This window comes from Podarcis bocagei (genome assembly GCF_964188305.1).
Source record: "Podarcis bocagei genome assembly, chromosome: 5".
Classification (NCBI taxonomy): Eukaryota; Metazoa; Chordata; class Lepidosauria; order Squamata; family Lacertidae; genus Podarcis; species Podarcis bocagei.
The window spans coordinates 54,628,798-54,648,958 of record NC_138129.1 but is presented as its reverse complement, the minus strand read 5'-3'; the positions used below and the strand labels follow the sequence as shown (position 1 = coordinate 54,648,958).

The 20,161-nt window shown below is 39.0% G+C and overlaps 1 protein-coding gene and 1 long non-coding RNA gene across 6 annotated transcripts in view; one reads left to right on the top strand and one right to left on the bottom strand.

Annotated features, from left to right (window-relative positions):
• The window catches only part of LOC308586500 (phosphatidylinositol 3-kinase regulatory subunit gamma), a 242,176-nt gene extending 222,427 nt beyond the window's left edge, over positions 1-19,749 (top strand). For 3 of the 5 annotated variants that reach the window (XM_081193156.1, XM_081193157.1, XM_081193159.1), the window contains 7 exons: positions 2,287-2,467; positions 3,159-3,284; positions 7,006-7,148; positions 8,803-8,979; positions 10,230-10,301; positions 10,867-11,037; positions 13,121-19,749. In XM_081193156.1, the coding sequence (XP_081049282.1) occupies positions 2,287-2,467; positions 3,159-3,284; positions 7,006-7,148; positions 8,803-8,979; positions 10,230-10,301; positions 10,867-11,037; positions 13,121-13,319 (1,069 nt within the window). In that variant the 3' untranslated portion in view covers positions 13,320-19,749. The remainder of the gene's footprint in view (positions 1-2,286; positions 2,468-3,158; positions 3,285-7,005; positions 7,149-8,802; positions 8,980-10,229; positions 10,302-10,866; positions 11,038-13,120) is intronic. The other 2 variants (XM_081193158.1, XM_081193160.1) reach the window with 1 other exon arrangement.
• On the bottom strand, positions 7-16,997 carry LOC308586550. Its single transcript, XR_014007922.1, has 3 exons — positions 16,910-16,997; positions 5,130-5,194; positions 7-558 (listed from the first exon to the last, which is right to left on the bottom strand). It is a non-coding gene; the product is annotated as an uncharacterized lncRNA (long non-coding RNA).
• Positions 19,750-20,161: the final 412 nt, after the last annotated feature.

Sequence of the window (20,161 nt, the reverse complement as noted above, 5' to 3'; positions counted from 1 at the left end):
GTAAATAATTTTGACTTTGCCCTCTCTATTGTCCTGCACAAATTGTAGGTAGTACCTGCTGATAAATTTGTCTAGGTGTTTGTAGCTAGTGTAAATACAAGCAACATGTTTTCATTATCTTGGAACTTTGTTTACATTTTCTGCTAGGCTATACAAAGAGAGCGCAGAATGAACAGCTTTATGCTGCATCAAATAATTTTCAATCTGTAGTGGACTTTGGCATCATGAGAATTATTAGCTTTTTCTGTTTAAAACCAATTTTCTGTTTAGGGGTAGCTCTCCATATATTTGGGACTACAATTCCCATCTCCCCGACCATTGGCTATGCTGGTTGGGGCTGCTGGGAATTTGTAGTTCACAAAATATGGAGGCACCATGTTGGCTACTCTTGTTCTAGCTTTTTTGACACTACAGAGGCTTCCGTCTGTGAAGGTAGAATAGAGTGGGCAAGGGTAATGTGGCTTCAGAACCTTGCACAGCTCTTTGTTGAACCCTACAACTTCTCTGTAGCTCTTCACATTCTTTTCTTGTTCTCTCCTCTCCTGTCCCCAGTTCTTGCTAAAAGAAAACTTGAGTATTTCAATTCTGAAGGCAGCATAAAATAAGCAAACTAAGGATCTCAACCCCTCTTTTTGAGGAATTTGTCTTTCCTTTGCAGGACATTTGGAATGTCTTAGTACAAAGTGTATATAGCCATCCCCATATGCTGTAATTTCACCAATGGCTAAAAGATGGGAAAGGGAGGGATGAAGAATCTCAACCCTTTCCCCCCTTTACTTCTCTCACAAAGCTACCCATCACTTAAGACTGTTGCTTCTGCCATGTCAAATATTAATCCTCTTCCCAAAGTTATTATAGGTAGAAAGAAGTAAGGAACACTTTCCACTTATCCCAAACTGGAAGGATTAAAAATGTTGTCCTGCTTGTACCTGCCTCCTAATCAGATGGGAGATGGGATATCATAAACTTTTCCTCTCCCCAACAAGCCTAGTCTTGCTTTCTGATGGAATTCTTAATGGCTGTATATGTTTGGTATTGGGAGTGATAGGTAGGTTTTAGCTTCCCTATAATGTTGTCCCCAAACATAGTGCTTTATTTTTCTCAGCAGAAATTAATGGCATTTATCATTAAGTAAATGTAGGCTGCGTCTTTTTATTAATACATATTTCTGCTGTGAAAGTGCCTATGGAGGGAGTGCACAAGCCCAAGGCTTGTTCCTGGACTCATTCTGCATAGAAACCTAGGGTAAATGGTGACCACATTGCACAAATGCAAAAGTTTGTTTTAGTGATGTGTGAATGAGCCCAAGTAATGCATTCGGCTATGCATTACTATGAGTTTCATTTCACTTACAGGGAATCTTCGCTGATTATAACATTTGAATTGGGTAACCTGGCTTAAAAGAAATTCTGCTTAGTTTTACAAGTTAGCTTTGTAACACATGTTTTTACTTAAAGGTGGCTGATTATGGAATTTACCAGAGTTTGTTTTATATCAGGATTCTGGGTTTAAACATAACAAGCCAGGACTCCCTGAAAGTGAATGTAAACACTGCTGAAGTCTTCCCTCAACTTCATAGGGGAGATGTGGGGCCCAGCATTTCACTCCAGCTCATTCACATACTACTAACCATGATTTAGTGTTAAGTACCAACATTGTTGTTACCTGAGTAACCACAGATAGTCAACATGCTGCCTTTCAGATATTGTTGGACTCCCATCAGTGCAAACATCATGGTCAGTGCTGAGGGATGGATGGGGGTTGTAGTTCAGCAACATCTAGAGGCCACCACATTCGCTAACCCTCAGTAGCCCCTATGTACATGTAGGCAAGACTTATGTATGCAAGACTGAATCCAGAAGACTAGCTATGGCGAACAAACTGGTGAGGTATATTAGTGGCCACCTAGCTTGTTAGGCATGAAGTTTTGTAGGAAACAAGTATTGTCAAAGTAACTGGACCATATGATGTGCTAAAAGGTCAACTATTCCTTTATACAATTCCTCAATACTAAAAAAACGGTAATTCTTGAACTTCCTTTGGAGAAATTCTAGTTAATCCTTTTACAAATTAGTGAAGCCTGTGACAACTACCGTTAAGATGTTTTTGACTGAATATTACTCTCAAATTACAGTATTGCATGGGATGCTACATACAAAGTCAACAACATGTAGTGCAAAGTAACTATGCAGGAGTTTGTTTGACTTTTTGATTTAGCATGCTTATAGTATGCAACATGAATGCACATAATGATATGCTTGTTTTCTTTAATTCTGTCTATTGCAGGAAGGGTGGCAACAATAAATTGATAAAAATTTATCACCGGGATGGGAAATACGGTTTTTCTGATCCACTGACATTCAATTCTGTTGTGGAACTGATTAACCACTATCACCATGAGTCTCTTGCCCAATATAACCCTAAACTAGATGTGAAGCTTATGTATCCTGTATCCAGATACCAGCAGGTGAGATTTTCAAAGAACCCTGTATTACCATTTGTATTACCATTAAATGTGTGTTTTTATTGAGTTTTAATAAAAAATTTTTTTTTCTAAAGACAGGGTTTTGTATGAGAACACTAACATTCATCACTATATTAGGAAGTAGCTGGTCCCTAATTTGGCATACACTCCTTTAAATTCATGCTTGTTGTAGTCTCTCATTGGCTGTATAGCTATATGTGCATAAAGCCTTTGATCTTGCAAGAGAAATGAAGATGAACTGATTCTCTGCTTTTTAGTAAATCTGGAACTTTGCCCGCTATTTTTTCCTGTCATTATTGGTATCTCTTCCAAACTATAAAGTTTACAAAGGCAAAATAGTATAAATTTTTTTTTGTAGAAGAAACATTAGAGTATTGAAACCCTACCATGCTCTCTAAAAGAAATATTGCTGATTAAGCAAGTGCTTGCTCAAATAAAAGGTCCCAAAACTAATTTGTTAATTCTACAATCTCAAACATTTATACGTATTTCCTGAGTAACAGGAATAGTCATTGTTCAGAAGTTAAGGATAATGTCTTGGTAGATGTATAGAGAGGCTTTGTTGTTCAGGCTAAGACTGTCTTGTGTTTCCATAAGGGTAGTTCTGCAGATAGGTCAGCACTGGAATGTCTTTCAGAGAAAAGTATACTTATTTTCTTTTTTATGTATGCAGGATCAGTTGGTAAAAGAAGATAATATTGATGCCGTGGGCAAAAAGCTTCAGGAGTACCACACCCAGTATCAGGAGAAAAGTAAAGAATATGACAGACTATATGAAGAATACACCAGAACATCACAGGTGTGTTGTTGCATTGTGTTCTTATGGTTACTTGGGCCTGAACTAGAGTTTAACAGCAAATATACAATCTCCAATCCAAATTGGGGGAATAGTGTTTGATCTGTGCTCTTTTGCTCACAGTACTGAGAAACCTGGTGTTGGAGCCAGCCTGGAGCAAAAGCAGCTAGGAGGAGAGGTTGCACAGATAAAGTAGCTGGGATGAAAGCTAAAGACACATACACACTTCCCACCTACCTTTTATCCCCTGCTTTGTATGTTAGAGGCCAGCATAGGAAAAGGAATCTGCTCCACGTCCAGCAGAAGGGAACTGTTACAGATTTTGAATGAATGGCATTCTTGAGTGTATAGTCTTGGATGCCAAGCTATCAGGAAGATCATTCTCTGCTGTGGAACATTTCAGCACAGCATCATGAATCTGCTAAGTGGTACTCTAGCAGAGAAATGGCAGCGGGTGGGGTGGGGGACCTCCAGTCTTTAAATAGTACAGCTTACCTCCTAACAAAATTTTCCATGAAAGCAAAGCATTTTGCGCTAACAGAAACAGAGTTCAAACTTGATAGAAAGTGTTTGCACTGGGCAATATTATAAATAAAGAACTGTTTGTGTAAGCCATTATGCTGGTGTGCATTGCACAATAATTTGTGCAAGACTGGCTTGATTCTTTGAGGAGCCAGTCTGTCTCATAGTTACTGCTTCTAAAGCTGTGCTCACAAATGATTATTTCATCAAATAAACTGCACACTGTGCATCGGGTAATATATACCGTATTTTTCACCCCATAGGACGCACCTAGTTTTTTTTGGGGGGGGAATAAAGAAAAAAAATTATTTCCCCCCCAGGCACGGGGCTGGCGCGGGGGAAGCCCGAGCTCCCCCTGACCCCAGCCCCCAGAACAGCCTGCTATCCGCAAGCCTAGGGAGCCGGCCGGTCTCCCCAGGCTTGCAGAGAGCTGCGCAAAGCCCGGGCGCACTCTTCAGCGCGCCCCAGGCTTCGGAACGCAGGCAGCTCTGCGGAACCTTTGGGAGCCAGAGGCTCCGGAGGGTTGCGCGGAGCTGCACCAAGCCCGGGAGTGCAGGCAGCTCTGTGCAACCTTCGGGAGCCCGGCGCGGCTTCGCACCGGGCTCCCGAGGGTTGCGCAGAGCTTCCTGAAGCCTGGAGAGCGAGAGGGGTCGGTGCGCACAAACCCCTCTCATTCTCCAGGCTTCAGCGAAAGCCTGTATTCGCCCCATAGGACGCACACACATTTGCCCTTCATTTTTGGAGGGGAAAAAGTGCGTCCTATAGGGTGAAAAAAACGGTATATATTTAATTAAACTGAAATATTAAATCAAATAGTATTGCAAACAAATGAGCCTGCAAACAAACAGGAAAAAACTGAAATGCACCCTAGAAAGTCTTTGAGGCATGTATCCCATCACCATTGACAAGAGTTGGCATGGTGTGTTGTGTAAGAATATTTGATTCATCTATTTGGAATATATTTTGAATGTACTGGGTCTCTGTGTTGGTTTTTTCTAACGTCAGCACAAAGAGTTATATAAAATATGGATTTTGGTGTTTGTATGAAAATATTCTAAGATGATGTAAATACACTGTGTAAGGCTGTGTAATATTCCTGTGAAAGGAATATTTCTTCCCGAGTCTCTGCTTGTGCAGTCATTACTGAAACACTGTAACCTCTTGTTGCATTTAATGGGTCTCAGGATCCAAGTCTGTGACTTGTACAAACTGCTTTGGCTAGCTAGGAATTATGTCTGAAGCCATGGTTATGCAGATTCAGAGCAACAAAAAATGACATGTGCATAGAGGTCACTAGCAAAATCACCACAAGTCTCCCCTTCATACCTATAAATATATTTGCATGTGTGTAACTTTGCACTTGAAATCCATCAATGAGTGCTCTCAGGTACCTATATTAGATAGAGTAGATGGTTTGTATAAATGAGGCCCTGGCTTCAATCCTGACACTGTAGCTGATCACCAGGATTGGAGCTAGTTTCTCCCAATTCTGTATACTCAGAGTTGTAATCATGTTGTTGCACTCCCAGTTCCCATCAGCCCCTAGCCATCATAGCCAATCCACAGGAGTGATGGGAACTGGATAGCCACAGGGTCCCTATCTATGTCCCCAATTCTTTTTAACATCTGTATGAAGCCTTTCAGAGTGGGCAGTAAGGAATTTGGAGCAAAGTGCTATTAGTATGCTGATAACACACACCACTGTTTTTATGTAACATCTGACGGAGTGGCTGTGCAGGCTGGACCAGTATCCATCTGCAGTGGTGGGTTGGATAGCAGCAGATAAGCTGAGTTTAAACTCTGACAAGGCATAGGCCTTGTGGGTGAGTGGTCCCCATGTCTTGGATATAGGTCAGTTACATGTTCTGAATGGGGTTGCATCGCCTCTGAAAGAGCAGGTATATTATCTGGAAGTGCTCCTGTATCCATCTTTGTCACTTAAGGTATAGGTGGCCTTGGAGGCTAGAAGTGTCTTCTACCAGCTTCAGTTAGTAAGACACCTATGACTTTTCCTGGACCAAGATAGTTTGGCCACTCTACTAACCTCAAGGCTGCATTCCTGCAACACAAACTCTATGGGGCTTCCCTTGGACTTACTGTGGATCTTACTATGATTTAATGTGGAAAATGTTAATTAGGTTGTGTACTTTTTGATGAGTTTTAGATATTGTTAATGGCTATTTTTGTTATATTTCTAATTACACAATTTTTTTCAAGTTGTAAGCTACCTTAAGCATGGTTTTATCTATGGAAAGGTGGCATAAGAAAAAAAATGATATGTGTATATGCCCTAGAGGTGCACTTAGTTTGTATTAGAAACTGCACTTTTAGTGTTGCAGCTCTAGCTCTTTAGAATCTGTTATTAATATTGCACTTAATTTATTAAAAGCCTTTTAAACCACCATCTCAGGGTGATTTACACATAACATAATTAAAAACAGTTAAAAACACAAAGTAAAAAAATTCATTTTAAACAAGATTAAAACCCTAACAGACTTGTGTATACAACTGGGAAAGCTTGTTGGAACAAAAATGTCTTCAACTGTTTGCAGATTGTGGGCACCTGTCATATCTCAGTAGAAATGCTATTCCACAGAACAGGGGCAAAGCTCTTCTCTGAGTTACTGCATAGTGGGCTTCTGAGATGCTGAAACTTGCAGGACCCTCCCCCAGACAACAGCAATCTGCAGGGTGTGTTTGGCATAAGACAGTCTCTCAAGTAACCTGCCAAAATTAGACAGGTGCCTTGTGTCATACTGTGTAGGCATGTATTTAATACATTTTTGTTTAAGGCGTTCCCTGATGTGTGTAACCAGTCATTTATGAAACAATTGCATATCTTTAGAGTTTGTTGAAATGATATTGTTCTTAGAACTTGGGTTGTTTTGTTTTGTAAACTGCTTTAATAGCTTTATTTTGTGAAATGCTCAGTAAAGTTGTACAACAACATGGTCCCCTTTTTTCTCAAGGTGAAAGAAGGCAAAGCAGGTGTATCTGACTAGCCAAGAGGGTCTTGTAGATTAGATACTTTAAACTGGTAATTCACTCAGTGTTTGGATTATATACTTTCCAATACTGAATCAAATTATATAGACCTATAAATTATCTGCTTTGATTTATGTAAAAATAATAATCAAATAGTTCTACAGCTTTGTGCTTCTGATGAGTAATGGTGATTTTTGAAATTGGTTTTTCTGTGCAGGAAATTCAAATGAAGAGAACAGCAATAGAAGCTTTTAATGAAACAATTAAAATATTTGAAGAGCAGTGTCACACCCAAGAGCGATATAGCAAAGAATACATTGAACGATTCAGAAGAGAAGGAAATGAGAAGGAAATTGAACGGTAGGTCTGCCCAAATGCCACTTCTGTTGCCAGTCCTGGCCTCAGGTAGTAACTGTATTTGTGTTCTCCATAATTATAATTTCTCCCATTGACCTCCACTGTACACTATATCATCATACAGTGGTACCTCGCAAGACAAATGCCTCGCAAGACGAAAAACTCGCAAGACGAAAGAGTTTTTCATTTTTTGAGTTGCTTTGCAAGACGAATTTCCCTATGGGCTTGCTTCGCAAGACGAAAACGTCTTGCAGGTTTGTTTCCTTTTTCTTAAAACCGTTTCCTATGGGAAACCATGCTTCGCAAGACAAAAAAACTCGCAGAACGAATTAATTTCGTCTTGCGAGGCACCACTGTATTTAGTTACATAACTACTGTGCTATAGATCAGACACCTTTGTTGTAAGCAATTTCCGCACTGTATGAAATTTACAAGGAAACTGACTGCATGTTACCTGGTGTTCTGTTGAATTTAGATAGCAACTTTTTCAATGTTTAAAATTCAGTAAATCGTGGATTGAGTTGAAATTACTCAAGAAGTGCAATCCCAAGCAGGATGAAGAGCTCCAGATCAACTTCTTCTGAAAAAGGAATGACAGAATTTTAATAGAGCTGGAAAAGGTTTAGGAAAGGGCAGCTACCTAAATGGAAATCTGGTTGATCACTGTTGGAGACAGTTTGCTAGACTTAGGTGGCTATTCTTAAGAGTGTTCTTAACAGCATAGATTCTCAAATAATTTGTTAGATAATTAAACAACATGAACAATAGTGTGGATGGTTTTTCTAATAACTGTGAAAAGTATTCATGTGAGGTATCTTGTCCAGGCAAAATGACTTCTAAAGTTCAAATGGTAGTAGTTGGGCAGCTTGTACTAAACAATAGGGTAACTTATCTTCATTTTTAAAATTAATTTAAATCTTTATTCTCCTTAACAAGGCCTCTAATACAACTTACAGGGCAATTTTCAGAAGTGTTTTCATAATGAAAACAACAAATGGAATAAAAAACCCTAGCATTATTATATTAAACCAGCAGAATCTACACAGGAAAGGCTAATTAAATCATGCCCAAATAAAGCAGACTCTGCAGCACATCCTCCCTGTTTTATTCAGCAACCTCTATGCCAATATGTAAAAGGTCCTGTCTGCTGTGGCCACCTACTTTATCTCTGAAGAAGGAGACAGATGCAGCAGGGTATCAGTGGAAGATCATAAGATGCAGCTAGGATCATATCTGATGCATGTGGTCTCTTTACTTTTGAGACTGCTCAAACTTTTCCATTTTTTTCTTCAGTTAAGCTCAGATCAAGAATCATGTTCTGTTAGCATAATTTTAGTCATGAAAGTCTTTGTCCAAATAATATTTAGATAATAGAGATGAAGAAGTGGTATTGTCCAGGTGCTTTTGCTAGAATGTCCTGTTCTACAGCTTACAACTGCTTTTCCAAGGTAGACTTTCTGCACCTGTGGTTTAGTGCTTAAGTTGTAAAAGGATCAGGAAGCTCTTGGGTAGCTACACTTTTAGTCTGAAATGAATGAATGAAGCCAATGTCTTCCACAGTGCCTAATACAGTCACTATGTACTATTTAGTTGTAGATGAGAGTGGTTATTTTTGTGTGTAACTTTTACCCTTTAAAAACTAGTCACTTCTTTACAGCATTGCAATGAATTATGAAAAATTAAAATCACGTCTGGGTGAAATCCATGATAGTAAGCTGCAACTGGAACAGGATTTGAAGAAGCAAGCTCTAGACAACCGGGAAACTGACAAGAAAATGAACAGTATCAAACCTGATCTTATGCAGCTGCGCAAAATCAGAGATCAGTACCTTGTGTAAGTAATAGTCGGTCTGTGAGTCTCCAGTATTCTGGTTAGGGTCATTCACAGAATTAGCAATTGTGTTGGTGTCATTTTAGAAGTAAATAGAGTGGGCCTGATCTAGATTAAAACCCTGGTGGGGATGGGAGCTTTAACCCTCCACTTGTGTCCCAATCCAGATTGGGCACTTCATGTCACCTAATGATTAAAGACCCCTACTCTGGTACAGATGCAGATCAGGTCTACTGTACTTATTCACTTATTTGCTTTATTTATAACCTGCCTTTCATCCCAAAGGTTTTCTAGGACAGTACAATAACTAGTCAGTAAATATACTCAACAACCATAAAATGATTAACATGCATAAGCATCATAAAACAGTCAGTGGCTAAAAATAAAAATCCTTCATGTTTGATATGACAGGTATGTCTTAACTTGGCATTTGAGAATAGATAACATGGGGGACAACAGCATCTCCAACGGGAGCGAGTTCCATATTCAAGGAGCCCAAACAAAGAAGGTCCTGCTTCTTAAAACTGACTTCAGCTACTGTTGGAGCTACAAGCAGGCTTTAAAGCACAGATGGGGGATATGTTCTTTCAAATTGCTTACAAAAAAATTTCACACAATTCCTATTAATTGTATGAATGGTGTCTCATCTAATTTGGCCCAAATATATTAATGGAAAGGAAGCTGAGCACTTAACATGAAAGGACGTTAACAGTTGGTTAGCCTTTTCAGCACTCATGTAATAAGTGCTTGGCTTAATAATAACTAATCCATAGCATGTCTTGTATGGAACATTTCTGGTTCCAGCTGAATTTTCTTGTTAGCTTTGAAGTGAAATAGAGCCTATGCTGAATCCACACTGGGTGTACCAAGTCAGCAGATAACTAACCAGCGCCCTCGTAGATAAGCTGCTTTTCTGAACATTAACTGCTTACCCACTAAATGGAATTGGGATATCCAGTGAGCAAATCCCGTATCTTGCTAGGAGAGGGAAGGAAGGGATGTGAGTGAAAATCTTACATAGAGGAGGTCAATTTTCCAAAAGGCTTAAAATGTTGTACAGTGTGCAGCCATATGCAGTAAGTACAACTAACTGTATATGCTTTTTCTAATTCAGGTTTTGATATATTCCTTCAGTAAGGACACTGCTATAGGAAGACCAATTATGGCCTCAGAATGTTATGAATTGTTAAGTGTCCTTTTTGTAGATGATATTAACTATTAGACCGTATTACAGTATATTTTCTCTCTGGCAGCTGGCTTAATCATAAAGGAGTGAGGCAGAAACGAATAAACGACTGGCTTGGAATAAAAAACGAAAATATTGAGTAAGTGTTTTTGTACAACTACTCTGAATTTTGCAGTATGGATGATTAAAGTATATAGAAATAGTGCATGACAGGAGTGTGTAGCTCTGTGTTGGTGTACATGCATGTGGCTGTCATACGACCATGTACACTTTTTCCTAATCATGAGACAATATCTGGTCATGCATATAGATTTTCAGATAACACCAAGGGATTTTTCTCTTAGTGGTGTACAGTTCCAGAAGAATCATTCAGAAAAAAAATAACTCTATCCATCCCTCTAACATATTTACTACTAGTGATATATAACTAGTACAAATTAATTTTTTTAAATTTTAGTATCTATTATCTTGCATGGATGAAATGTAAGCATCTGAGACAATGAAAGTGTTTTCTTGTGCACCATAAAACTACTGCTGATTTCTCCAGGGCTTGGTTCCATATACACAGGAATTAACAGTGGTATAAAAATAATGTGAGTTAGGCCTCTGTTGTTGTTTGCATGAATTGCTTCATGCAAGAACAAGTAATCCTAATACAGAAATATTCCTGCATTAAGGAAATAAGATTTGTTGTCTCTTCCTAGTACATACTTTACAAATGAGGAGGATGAAAATCTGCCACATTATGATGAAACATCTTGGTTTGTGGGAGATATCAATCGCATCCAAGCAGAAGATTTGCTTTGTGGGAAACCTGATGGAGCATTTTTAATTCGAGAAAGTAGCAAGAAAGGCTGTTATGCTTGTTCTGTGGTGTAAGTAGTGATTCCCTGGATTTCTTTTAGGTCAAGTCCTCTATGTGCACTTACAGGGGAGTCAGCCACATTAGACTAATAAATTTGGTGGGACTTGCATCAAAATAACCCTGTATAGAATTTGGCTGCATAACTTGGGTAGCTTTTTGCCTTATATTTTCTTAATTAAAAATGGGTTTAACACGAAGAATGCAACATAAAGATAACTGAATGCTTACTTGGTTAGCTTTCTACTGTATTTACTTGAGTCTAACGCGCCATTGAATCTAATGCGCACCTCAATTTTCGCAGTGTAATTTGCCCCCAAAAGGTGAGCATTAGATTCGAGTAAACATGGTAAATTAAATGGCACAGCACAACCAGTACTAAGAGAACCAGACCTCAGTCCCATAATCTATATACTGTTTGTGACTCTTTTGTATTTGCATTCTTTGCCTAGTCCTCTTGACAAAAATATTATAAAGTGTTTTTAAGCTTTCAGTGTCATCATTATATACACTCAAGAAAAATACTGAGTGCCTTGATTTGCCCATGTGAACAGCTACTTAGAGCCTACTCTTCTGGTTCGCTATTGCTTCCAAATCATGCAGCCAGATCTTGCTCTGAAATGCACTATTTTAGTGAAAAAAAATTGGCATCTCTTCATGGATACAATAGTGCAAAGGATGGGTGTCTCAACATCTGCAATTAAAATAGCTTTGGTAGCAGGAGTGAGAGAAATTTAATTCAGTCTCTGTTCATCATTATTCATTTAGTTGGGTCAGTGGTCTCTTAAAAGATGAAGACATTTCTTAGCATTTAGATTATAACATGGCATATCAACTTAAGCAGTCCTCCCCAACCTGGTGCCCTCTGGTTGTTTGGATTAGTATAGGAACTTAGGAAGCTGTCTTATACTCCATCTACCTCAGTATTATCTGCTGGCAGTAGCTTTCCAAGATTTCAGACAGGGTTCTCTCCCAAGCCCTACCTGAAAGTGCCAGGGATCAAACCTGGGACCTTCCACATACAAAGCATACAAACACAAAAGCAGCCTGCTGGATTGGCCAATGGATTGGCCTATTCTTACAGATACCAAAGCAGCAACAGAACTCTCCCTGGCGTTTAAGGGGATACTGTGTCTCCAACCTTGGTGGTAGACCACAGCCATTGTGGTTAGTGTCTAATTCTCTTTTAAAGCCCTCTGGCTATCACTACTACTTGTGGAGCAAATTCCATAGTTTAACTATGCACTATGTGAATAACTTTCTTTTGGCTGTTCTAATCTTCCAACAGACGCTCTACCACTGAGCTAATTGCCTTTCCCCACCTTCATTCAGCTCCAACCAACATGGCCAATTGTCAGGGATGATGGGAGTTACATCTAGAGGGCACCATGTTGTGGAAATAATGTGTTGGGAATTGTCCACAATCATATCTTTTGTCAATAATGTTAGTGCAGTCAGTAAGTTAAATTGTTTAGTATCTTCCTGCTCTTGTGACATAAGCAAAACAAGTTTCTACAAGAGCTAGAGGATGTACATTTCCCTAGATTATGGGTAATTTGTAGTTCTTGAAATGCTTCGCAGGTTGGGCATTTATTCTGCTTACATGTGTGATAGAATTATATGTGCTTTAGTACTGAGCGAATGTTTGCCCTATGTATTCTGGTCAAATGAGCCCCTTAGGATCTGCCCAGGAATAGTACTGGAACCTTAAATGCCACTTACCTGAACTGCTTTAATTTTTTTGAAATGGATTTACTGAAAGTTAAGTCCAAAAGCAGGTTGTCTGGCAAAAAAAAATTCTTTATTGTAAATATGTTATATATTGTATAAAGCTAAGCTGTAGAGGGTTTGGAAGATGATATTCAGGTAGAATAGAAACCTCTGTCACAACCTGAAAGGCTTTTTTTTAAAAGCCTTCACTGCACCGTGACAAGCATTCATGAGACAGCAAGCCATTCTAAACATGAAAATCATTACAGGAATACTGTTGTATCCAAGGTTCCTTGATGTTTATCATGACTTTTCAGTATCTCACTTGTTGTAATCCTTCTAAATTACTATCATGTTAATTTTTAATTTTCTATTTTTTTTAACAGAGCTGATGGTGAAGTTAAACACTGTGTGATTTACAGCACTCCAAGAGGTTATGGGTTTGCAGAGCCATATAACCTTTACACTACCCTAAAAGAATTAGTCCTTCATTACCAGCATACCTCCCTTGTCCAACACAATGACTCCCTCAACGTCCGGCTTGCTTATCCTGTCAACGCACAGATGCCCTCCCTCTGTAGATAAATTCTAGGAGGGTGGAGTATAGGTGAAGTGTTGGTTCCCGGATTTCTTTTCTACAGTTTTTACTAAAACCCAGAGGGCATTCTTTCTCCTTAAGACTGCTTGTTTTGCACAAGAAATGATTTGATGAATGTGAATTGGAGACCTAGCAGCAACAAAATAATAGCTTTGGGGTTGGTGCCCTGGTGCTACCTGGAGATCAGCTGTGTTTTTATATAAGGAGACTCTCTCATTTTCCCTATAAGGAACAAGTTATCTCTTTAAAGATGCATACAGAAAGAACTAAAAGCAAAACTTTTGCCAGGCACCATCAGCGGAACTTCTACTTGGATTTTGTTTTTCTGAGGTATTAGTAATGTCTTTCAGTCTTAAGCTCCAGGAAAATGTAGGGAAAGTCTCTACTCCAGAAACTTCCCTGTTAATTTTAGCAGCTTGGCTGCAAGTCAGACAAACTTACACATGAGGGCTCATCTTGATGTAGCATGGTATTTGGTGAGAGGAGACCAAAGGAATTATGGGGAGAGTTTCAGGTTCTTATTTAAAAGAATATCCTCAAGGAAATATTGCTTTATATTTTACCAACATAGCAAAACATTGGTTTCAATAGTACTTACCGGTCTTCAAATAAAAGAAACCAAATTGAACCCACCAAAACTACTTTCATTGCTGGATTTGGGGGGGGTGGGTAGATTGCATGTGCAATCACACTTGCCAAAACTTGAAGAGAGAAATATAAAAGCTAAAAAGTCTTCTGTTGTTTTGAAAACTAACCTGACCTGATGTAACTGCACCACTTCCCCCTTGATTATTTTCAAAATGTGGTTCCTTTCTTCCAAGGATGTCAGATTTTGTTTTTAAAAAATACTAAGCTTTGGAATGTTAAGCAGAATGAAGCTGGCACCTGGCATGTTTATAAGATGCTAAACAATGAATTTTCTGTTTTAAAAACATTTGTTGTTGTTGTTGTTTTTTAAAAAAAAACTTTAGAAGTGCAATGGATTGCTTCTCAATGGCTTGCTAAACCAAAAAACAAAAAAACAAAAAACCCCTATGGGTGCAGTCTATATACTGTTGAAACTGGCTACAAAACTGTGTTTATAATGCATTTGGATTGCACCCTAAATCACGAAATCCATTGTACAGGTTGTATAACCTTAGAATTCATTGCTGGCTTACCATAAGACAAATATTTGGGTAGCTGAATTCAATGGGACTAGTAAAGATATAAAGTGGTAGAATCTATCAGTATGTAAACAGCTTTGCTTGGTCATCTGCCATCAGATTCATCTGGATTATATGTAACATCAAATAATGAAATTATAGCAAATAGTGAGAACTGGATCCACTAGACTGTGAGAATTTGTGCTCTGACAATGCTGTATTTACCTTTTTTGTCACTACATGTATGCCCTTGTTGATTTATTGTAATTTCTAAATATTATATTTGAGCTAGAACACTTGCTTACACAACAAGGACAAATCGGTAGTTTCAGCATGAAGTCTTTCCTTTTTCTGTGTAGTATTTGAAGTGCATGCCAGGGAGTTGGGACATTTGGATCTTTTCTGGCTCCAACCTACCTTCAGTGCCACCTTGAACCCCCAGACTGTTAGATTCTAATGTTTACACAAAGCAGAATGCACTATAAGGGAGCTTAGAAGTATTATGCAGAATATGAAATTGCTGAACAGGAAAATGATAAAATTTGAGCACTAATCAGCAACTGGAGGGGCTAAACTAGATTGCTTGACATGTCCCAAAAGCACTTGTGTTTTGCACTAATCTACTGCCACTTAAGCTAAGTGCTGGCTAACCAGCTGGAACATGATCTTCTAAAAATGGAACCATGGTTGTAAAAAAAAACCCCATCCTGTAGTCTTTAAATTTGTGAGACAATAGTTAATAACTTAATGTGCCACCATCTCTTCAGTCCCTCTCTTCCCAGGCCTGTCCACCCCCACATCCTCTTTAGCCAGCAGCAATATGCTATTTTTATTAAGCGTGGCACTGGATTTTGCCACTTTTCAGAGTCATCAGGTTGAGACTTGAGATACCTCCTCTGGAAGCCTAACCAGCTTGCACATTCTAATTTGGTACCTGCACATTGCTTAATACTACTCTGTCATTAAATCTAGCCTAGATCACAGAGGCTTGTTCTGACTTACTCAGAATCAGTGGAATGTTTTCCCATAACTACCAATTATAAATCTTCACATTTGAATGTTATAACCAAACAATGAGCTAATTGGCAATTTAGGCCATACCACACAGCCTCCACTGTTTTGCATTAACTTCATTTGGGTTTGCCCCTATGAAGTCACTGAGTCCAGTGCTAGTCCCTCTCAAAAAGACCCACTGAAATTAAATGAACCCAAGTTTGTCATGTCCATTGACTTCAATGGGTCTACTCCTAAGTAGGACTAACATGGCCCTGGGGATACAATCCTTTGGCTTCTGTTACTGTATTCAGAGTATCAGTAAATTCATATGCTTCCTTTAGGTTCATTTTTTTAAAATTTACAATTAACTTTATGTGTACTTCATCTCACAAGGTGCCTTGATTTACTTCCCTTTAAACTGGCACATTCTGACACATTTAGATTAGAATTGTGAGGAAAGTAAACATATATACATGGCTTCCTTTTGGCTTATAAATATAACAGCCAACTGGTGTTCACATGCTTGCAATGCCTCTCACATTGAACATTTTTGGATGGACTTTGCAAGTGAAAAATCATTTTGCAGTTTACAAATGAAAGTTTGTAGAAGAAATGTTCTTCTACCACCATTCAGCTTCCATCAACATTTCTTGATTTAATGTTCTCATGCCTAATTTTTCACACCAGTTAGCTGACCTCAAGTGGCAGCATTCCAAATTCTCAGAGTTCACCTTTGTTAAGATCAGCCCCCTAGCACAACTTGCTGTCTTTCTGCAAATGCACTAGAGAATAGCAAAATGGAAGATGAGAAGAGCTGAATGTGTGGGGTTTTTTAAGCCAATGAGCTAGGCTTGTTTTAGTAGAACATTTTTTTTGAACATTTTTTTTATCTGCTAGATGTTATACTGATTTCAATGACCCAACTATGTAAATGTTTTTTGTTAAGCAGTAAACTGGTTGGGGAGAAAGGCTCTTAATATGCAGCTTATCTGAAGTGCTTTAGTGGGGAGGATTCAATATTTTCCTTTCTCACAAGTAGAAAACTGCATATTTTTCTGTAGCTGTTGCAGTAGCTGCAGTGCACAATAGATCAGCCAAGATTGAAAAGTAATTGAACTGCTAGTCCTTCTGAGGCTAATTTCTTTGCCAGTCACATATCATAAGAACAAATACAGCACTGTTAAGGAGAAATTTTGGGAAGAATTCATAAGGAGGTTACAACATAGTTTTTCTTCTGTACCTATGTTGTACAAAGCAGTATCTTGAATATCCTACTTATGAATGTAGGAATAAATCCAGCCTCACTGGGTTACTTTTCTAGTCTGTGCGCTAGATTGATTTTATGTGCACATTGGAGCTCTGATTACCTTTCACTAAACAACAGTTCTTTGCTCAACAAGTCACTTTTAAAACTTGGGAGAGTTCAGAAATTATACCTGATGCGCTGTGTGGTGTTGTTAGCCGGATACAAACTTTGAAAAGCTCCTGTAGTTAAAATGTAGAGCTGGTGATGCAATTCTTAGGATCATGGCCTAAAATGAAAAGGAGCAGGGGATCAGCCAACACAAGCAACATAAAACAATCATACAACCCAAATTTAAGTTTATATCTACCTCCAGCCACTGAAATCACTTATAAATTAGTATGCATAATCTCGTTAATTCCAGTACTCTTCCCCCCCCCCCAATAACTGTAGGTTTTTGGTTTTCCCATACATAAACACAGTTCTCATATACTGTATTCGCTTTTTTTCCCCCCATCCAAACCCCCGGTCTGCACAAGCTCAAGAATAGGGATAGCAGCAATTCTTCAGTCTTTGTTAAGATCAGGCACACAATAGACTGTAGAAGCCAACCTGGACACATGTAGGACACATATTAAGGGCTTGAGGTGGTTTGGTTCTGTAAATATGTTGTCACTTGGAAAGCCATGACAACATGTACAATGACTTAATGGGTTATCTTCACATAGCAATTTTCCTGTTTGGCTATCATATTTCCAAGTCTACAAAAGCCCCCTCTTTGGTACTTGAACAATATTTGTTTGAATGTGTAGTTTTTTTGGTTTTGGTTTAATTCACACTAACAGGGAATAAAAATCTGAAGTGGTAACATGTATTGTGTGTATGCAGATGTAAGACAATTTTTGTGAGATGACAGAGTATAAATGCAGATCTGGGCATAATGTATGCTCAAGATTTTTCTTCTACCCATTTTTATCTTTTTAATGTGAATTCATAAATATATACTTCATGACTTGAAAAGTTTCAGTATGCTCATGAAGTAAAGATTTACATCCAGTTTGTTTCACCCTTTAAAATACTTGCACTTAAAAGCAGCCAGACTTGGAGTTTTACCTTATTGAAACCTCCATTTTCTGATATGCAGCAATTGTACTTTTAGACATGAACTCTGTTCCCCCCCCCCCATAATAAGAATTACTTTATTTCCTGAAAATGGCAATTTCCCAGAATTTAGGTGTTTTAAGGCATTTTGAGATAGGAAGCACATCTTAAAAGAACTGGAATAAGGATGTGTCCAAGGGCTGGCAGAAGCAGTGGACATGGTCAGGTACTTCTTGGGACCCATACCCAGACAGCTGACCCATAACCAGTCTCCAACTGCTGTACTTCTCTTTCTCAGTGACACCTCACCACTCAACTCTTCCCTGCCTGCTTAGGAGACTCAGGGATGTGAGGATGTGCACTGCACCACAGTCTCATGACTCCCCTTATGTCAGGAGAGCTATTCCCTGTCACCACAGCACCCTTGCTTCATCCAAGTTGACAGGGGAAGTCACACCGGCAATGGAGGCAATACCTTTCATTGACTCCACACACTTGCACTAACCAAGGCAGTGCTTTCCATCCTAACCTGCCCTAGTAGTTCTTTCTCCTTGCTAACTGTAGAGGTATTGCCCAACCCTGGCCTCTCCTTCCTGTCCATGAGACACTGCACCCCACATTCTTTTCCCTGAAGCCCACAACCTGCTCTTACACCTCACCCCACCCCCCAGTAAAGAGATGTGGGAAGAGGCATTTTGCTTCAGCTGTTTGCCATCAACCAAATGCTCATGCATGGAAGGGGTAAATGGAGCCCACTCTGACTCTAAGGATTACAGGGTGACTTTAACATAAGATGGCAGTTGCCTAAAAGCTAAATGCTGTTTTTAAGCCAAATTGTACAAACAGTTGCAATGTTTCTACACTCCAAGATAGCTCTGGGTGTGGTGGTTGAAGCTTTTCCCCCTGTACCATCTTCAAGAGCTAAATCGCCATTCTGAAGCTATTTGGTGTGTTATGGGAAACACATACAACTGGCTGCTGCCTGTGTTTTCTCCCCAGCCCCTTGGGGCATATATTAAATATGAGGGATGATTTATTTTCAGCAGGGAGAAGAGTTAAAAACCCACTGTCCCTCAAGCACTATTCTTCTGGTATGATTGGGCTATAAATAATACACAGGATCTCTCAACATCCTATCTACTCTCAGCCCTGAGCTAAGAGCTTTGCTTGGCTGGAGTATGTTTTGACTGAACACTAAATAACAAATAGTGGAAGTTTAGCAAATCAGTCTAACTTTTCTAGGTTTCAAGCACTAGCATTTTTGCTGGCTCCATAATTTTAATGCAGACCTTTATACTATACACTATTCTTCAGCAACATCCCTTACTCCTGTCTTATTGCTCACAGAGGTTGAGTATTGCATATAGCAATGGCTCATAGTTAAAAGTTTATTCTGTTTCACACTGCTTAGTATCTTACCTATAACCATTGAGAGCCTTGCACTTTTCTCCAATCAGCCCCTCAGGACACTTTTTTATTTTCAGACAGGCATTTGCAATGTGTAAAGAAAAGCTATTTTCAAGGGTCAACATGCTTTCTACTCCCCCATCATAGGCCTAGTATGTTCAGTGGTATTGCACCCTTGTATGCCAGCCAGCTGTGTGTTGTCTTTCTTGGAGTGTAGAGTGTTCGGTATTTGCAGTGACTGACTACAAAGAAATTTAACTCAACCTGTTAATTTTTGCCAGTTTACAGCACCATGGGATTGTACTGGTCTGCAACGTGTGTGTGTGTGTGTGTGTGTGTGTGTGTGTGTGTGTGTGTGTGTGTACTGTATGTATATAGATATATGGAAAATAAATTCACATACATATATCTAATATGCATTGGCCATAACTAGCCCTGGCCCTCTGAAACTCCACATTCACAATTTTCACTTGCTTTACCCACCTCACAATCTGAAAGTTTGGATCATTTTGTTCTCTCCCCCCCCCCCCAAAAGTGGGGTTCCTTACTAATACTCTCGATGTGCTTTTAAATTTCCGATTTTTTAAAAGTGTTTTCCTTATTTGCTTCAAGATAAAGCATTGTAGTTTATTCAAAGCAAAGTGGTTGCATTTTATATAGACCCCATTTCCTTTTGAGAGATAGTAACAGTTGCAGTTCTTAAATATGGGAAAACCCCATCTAGAACTAATGTGCAAAGGAGAATAATAGCATTAATCACTGTGTATGGACTCATTTTACAAATACGTGTAACAATGAGTAGGTAGCTTCATTTTGTATTGAGGTATGCCAGGACTGTGCACTCCTTCTGTACATCCCACACATGAACACTACATTCTTGAAATCCATTTTGGTTTTTCTTTTAAGGGATGCTATTTGTCAAAGGTTGCTTCTCATG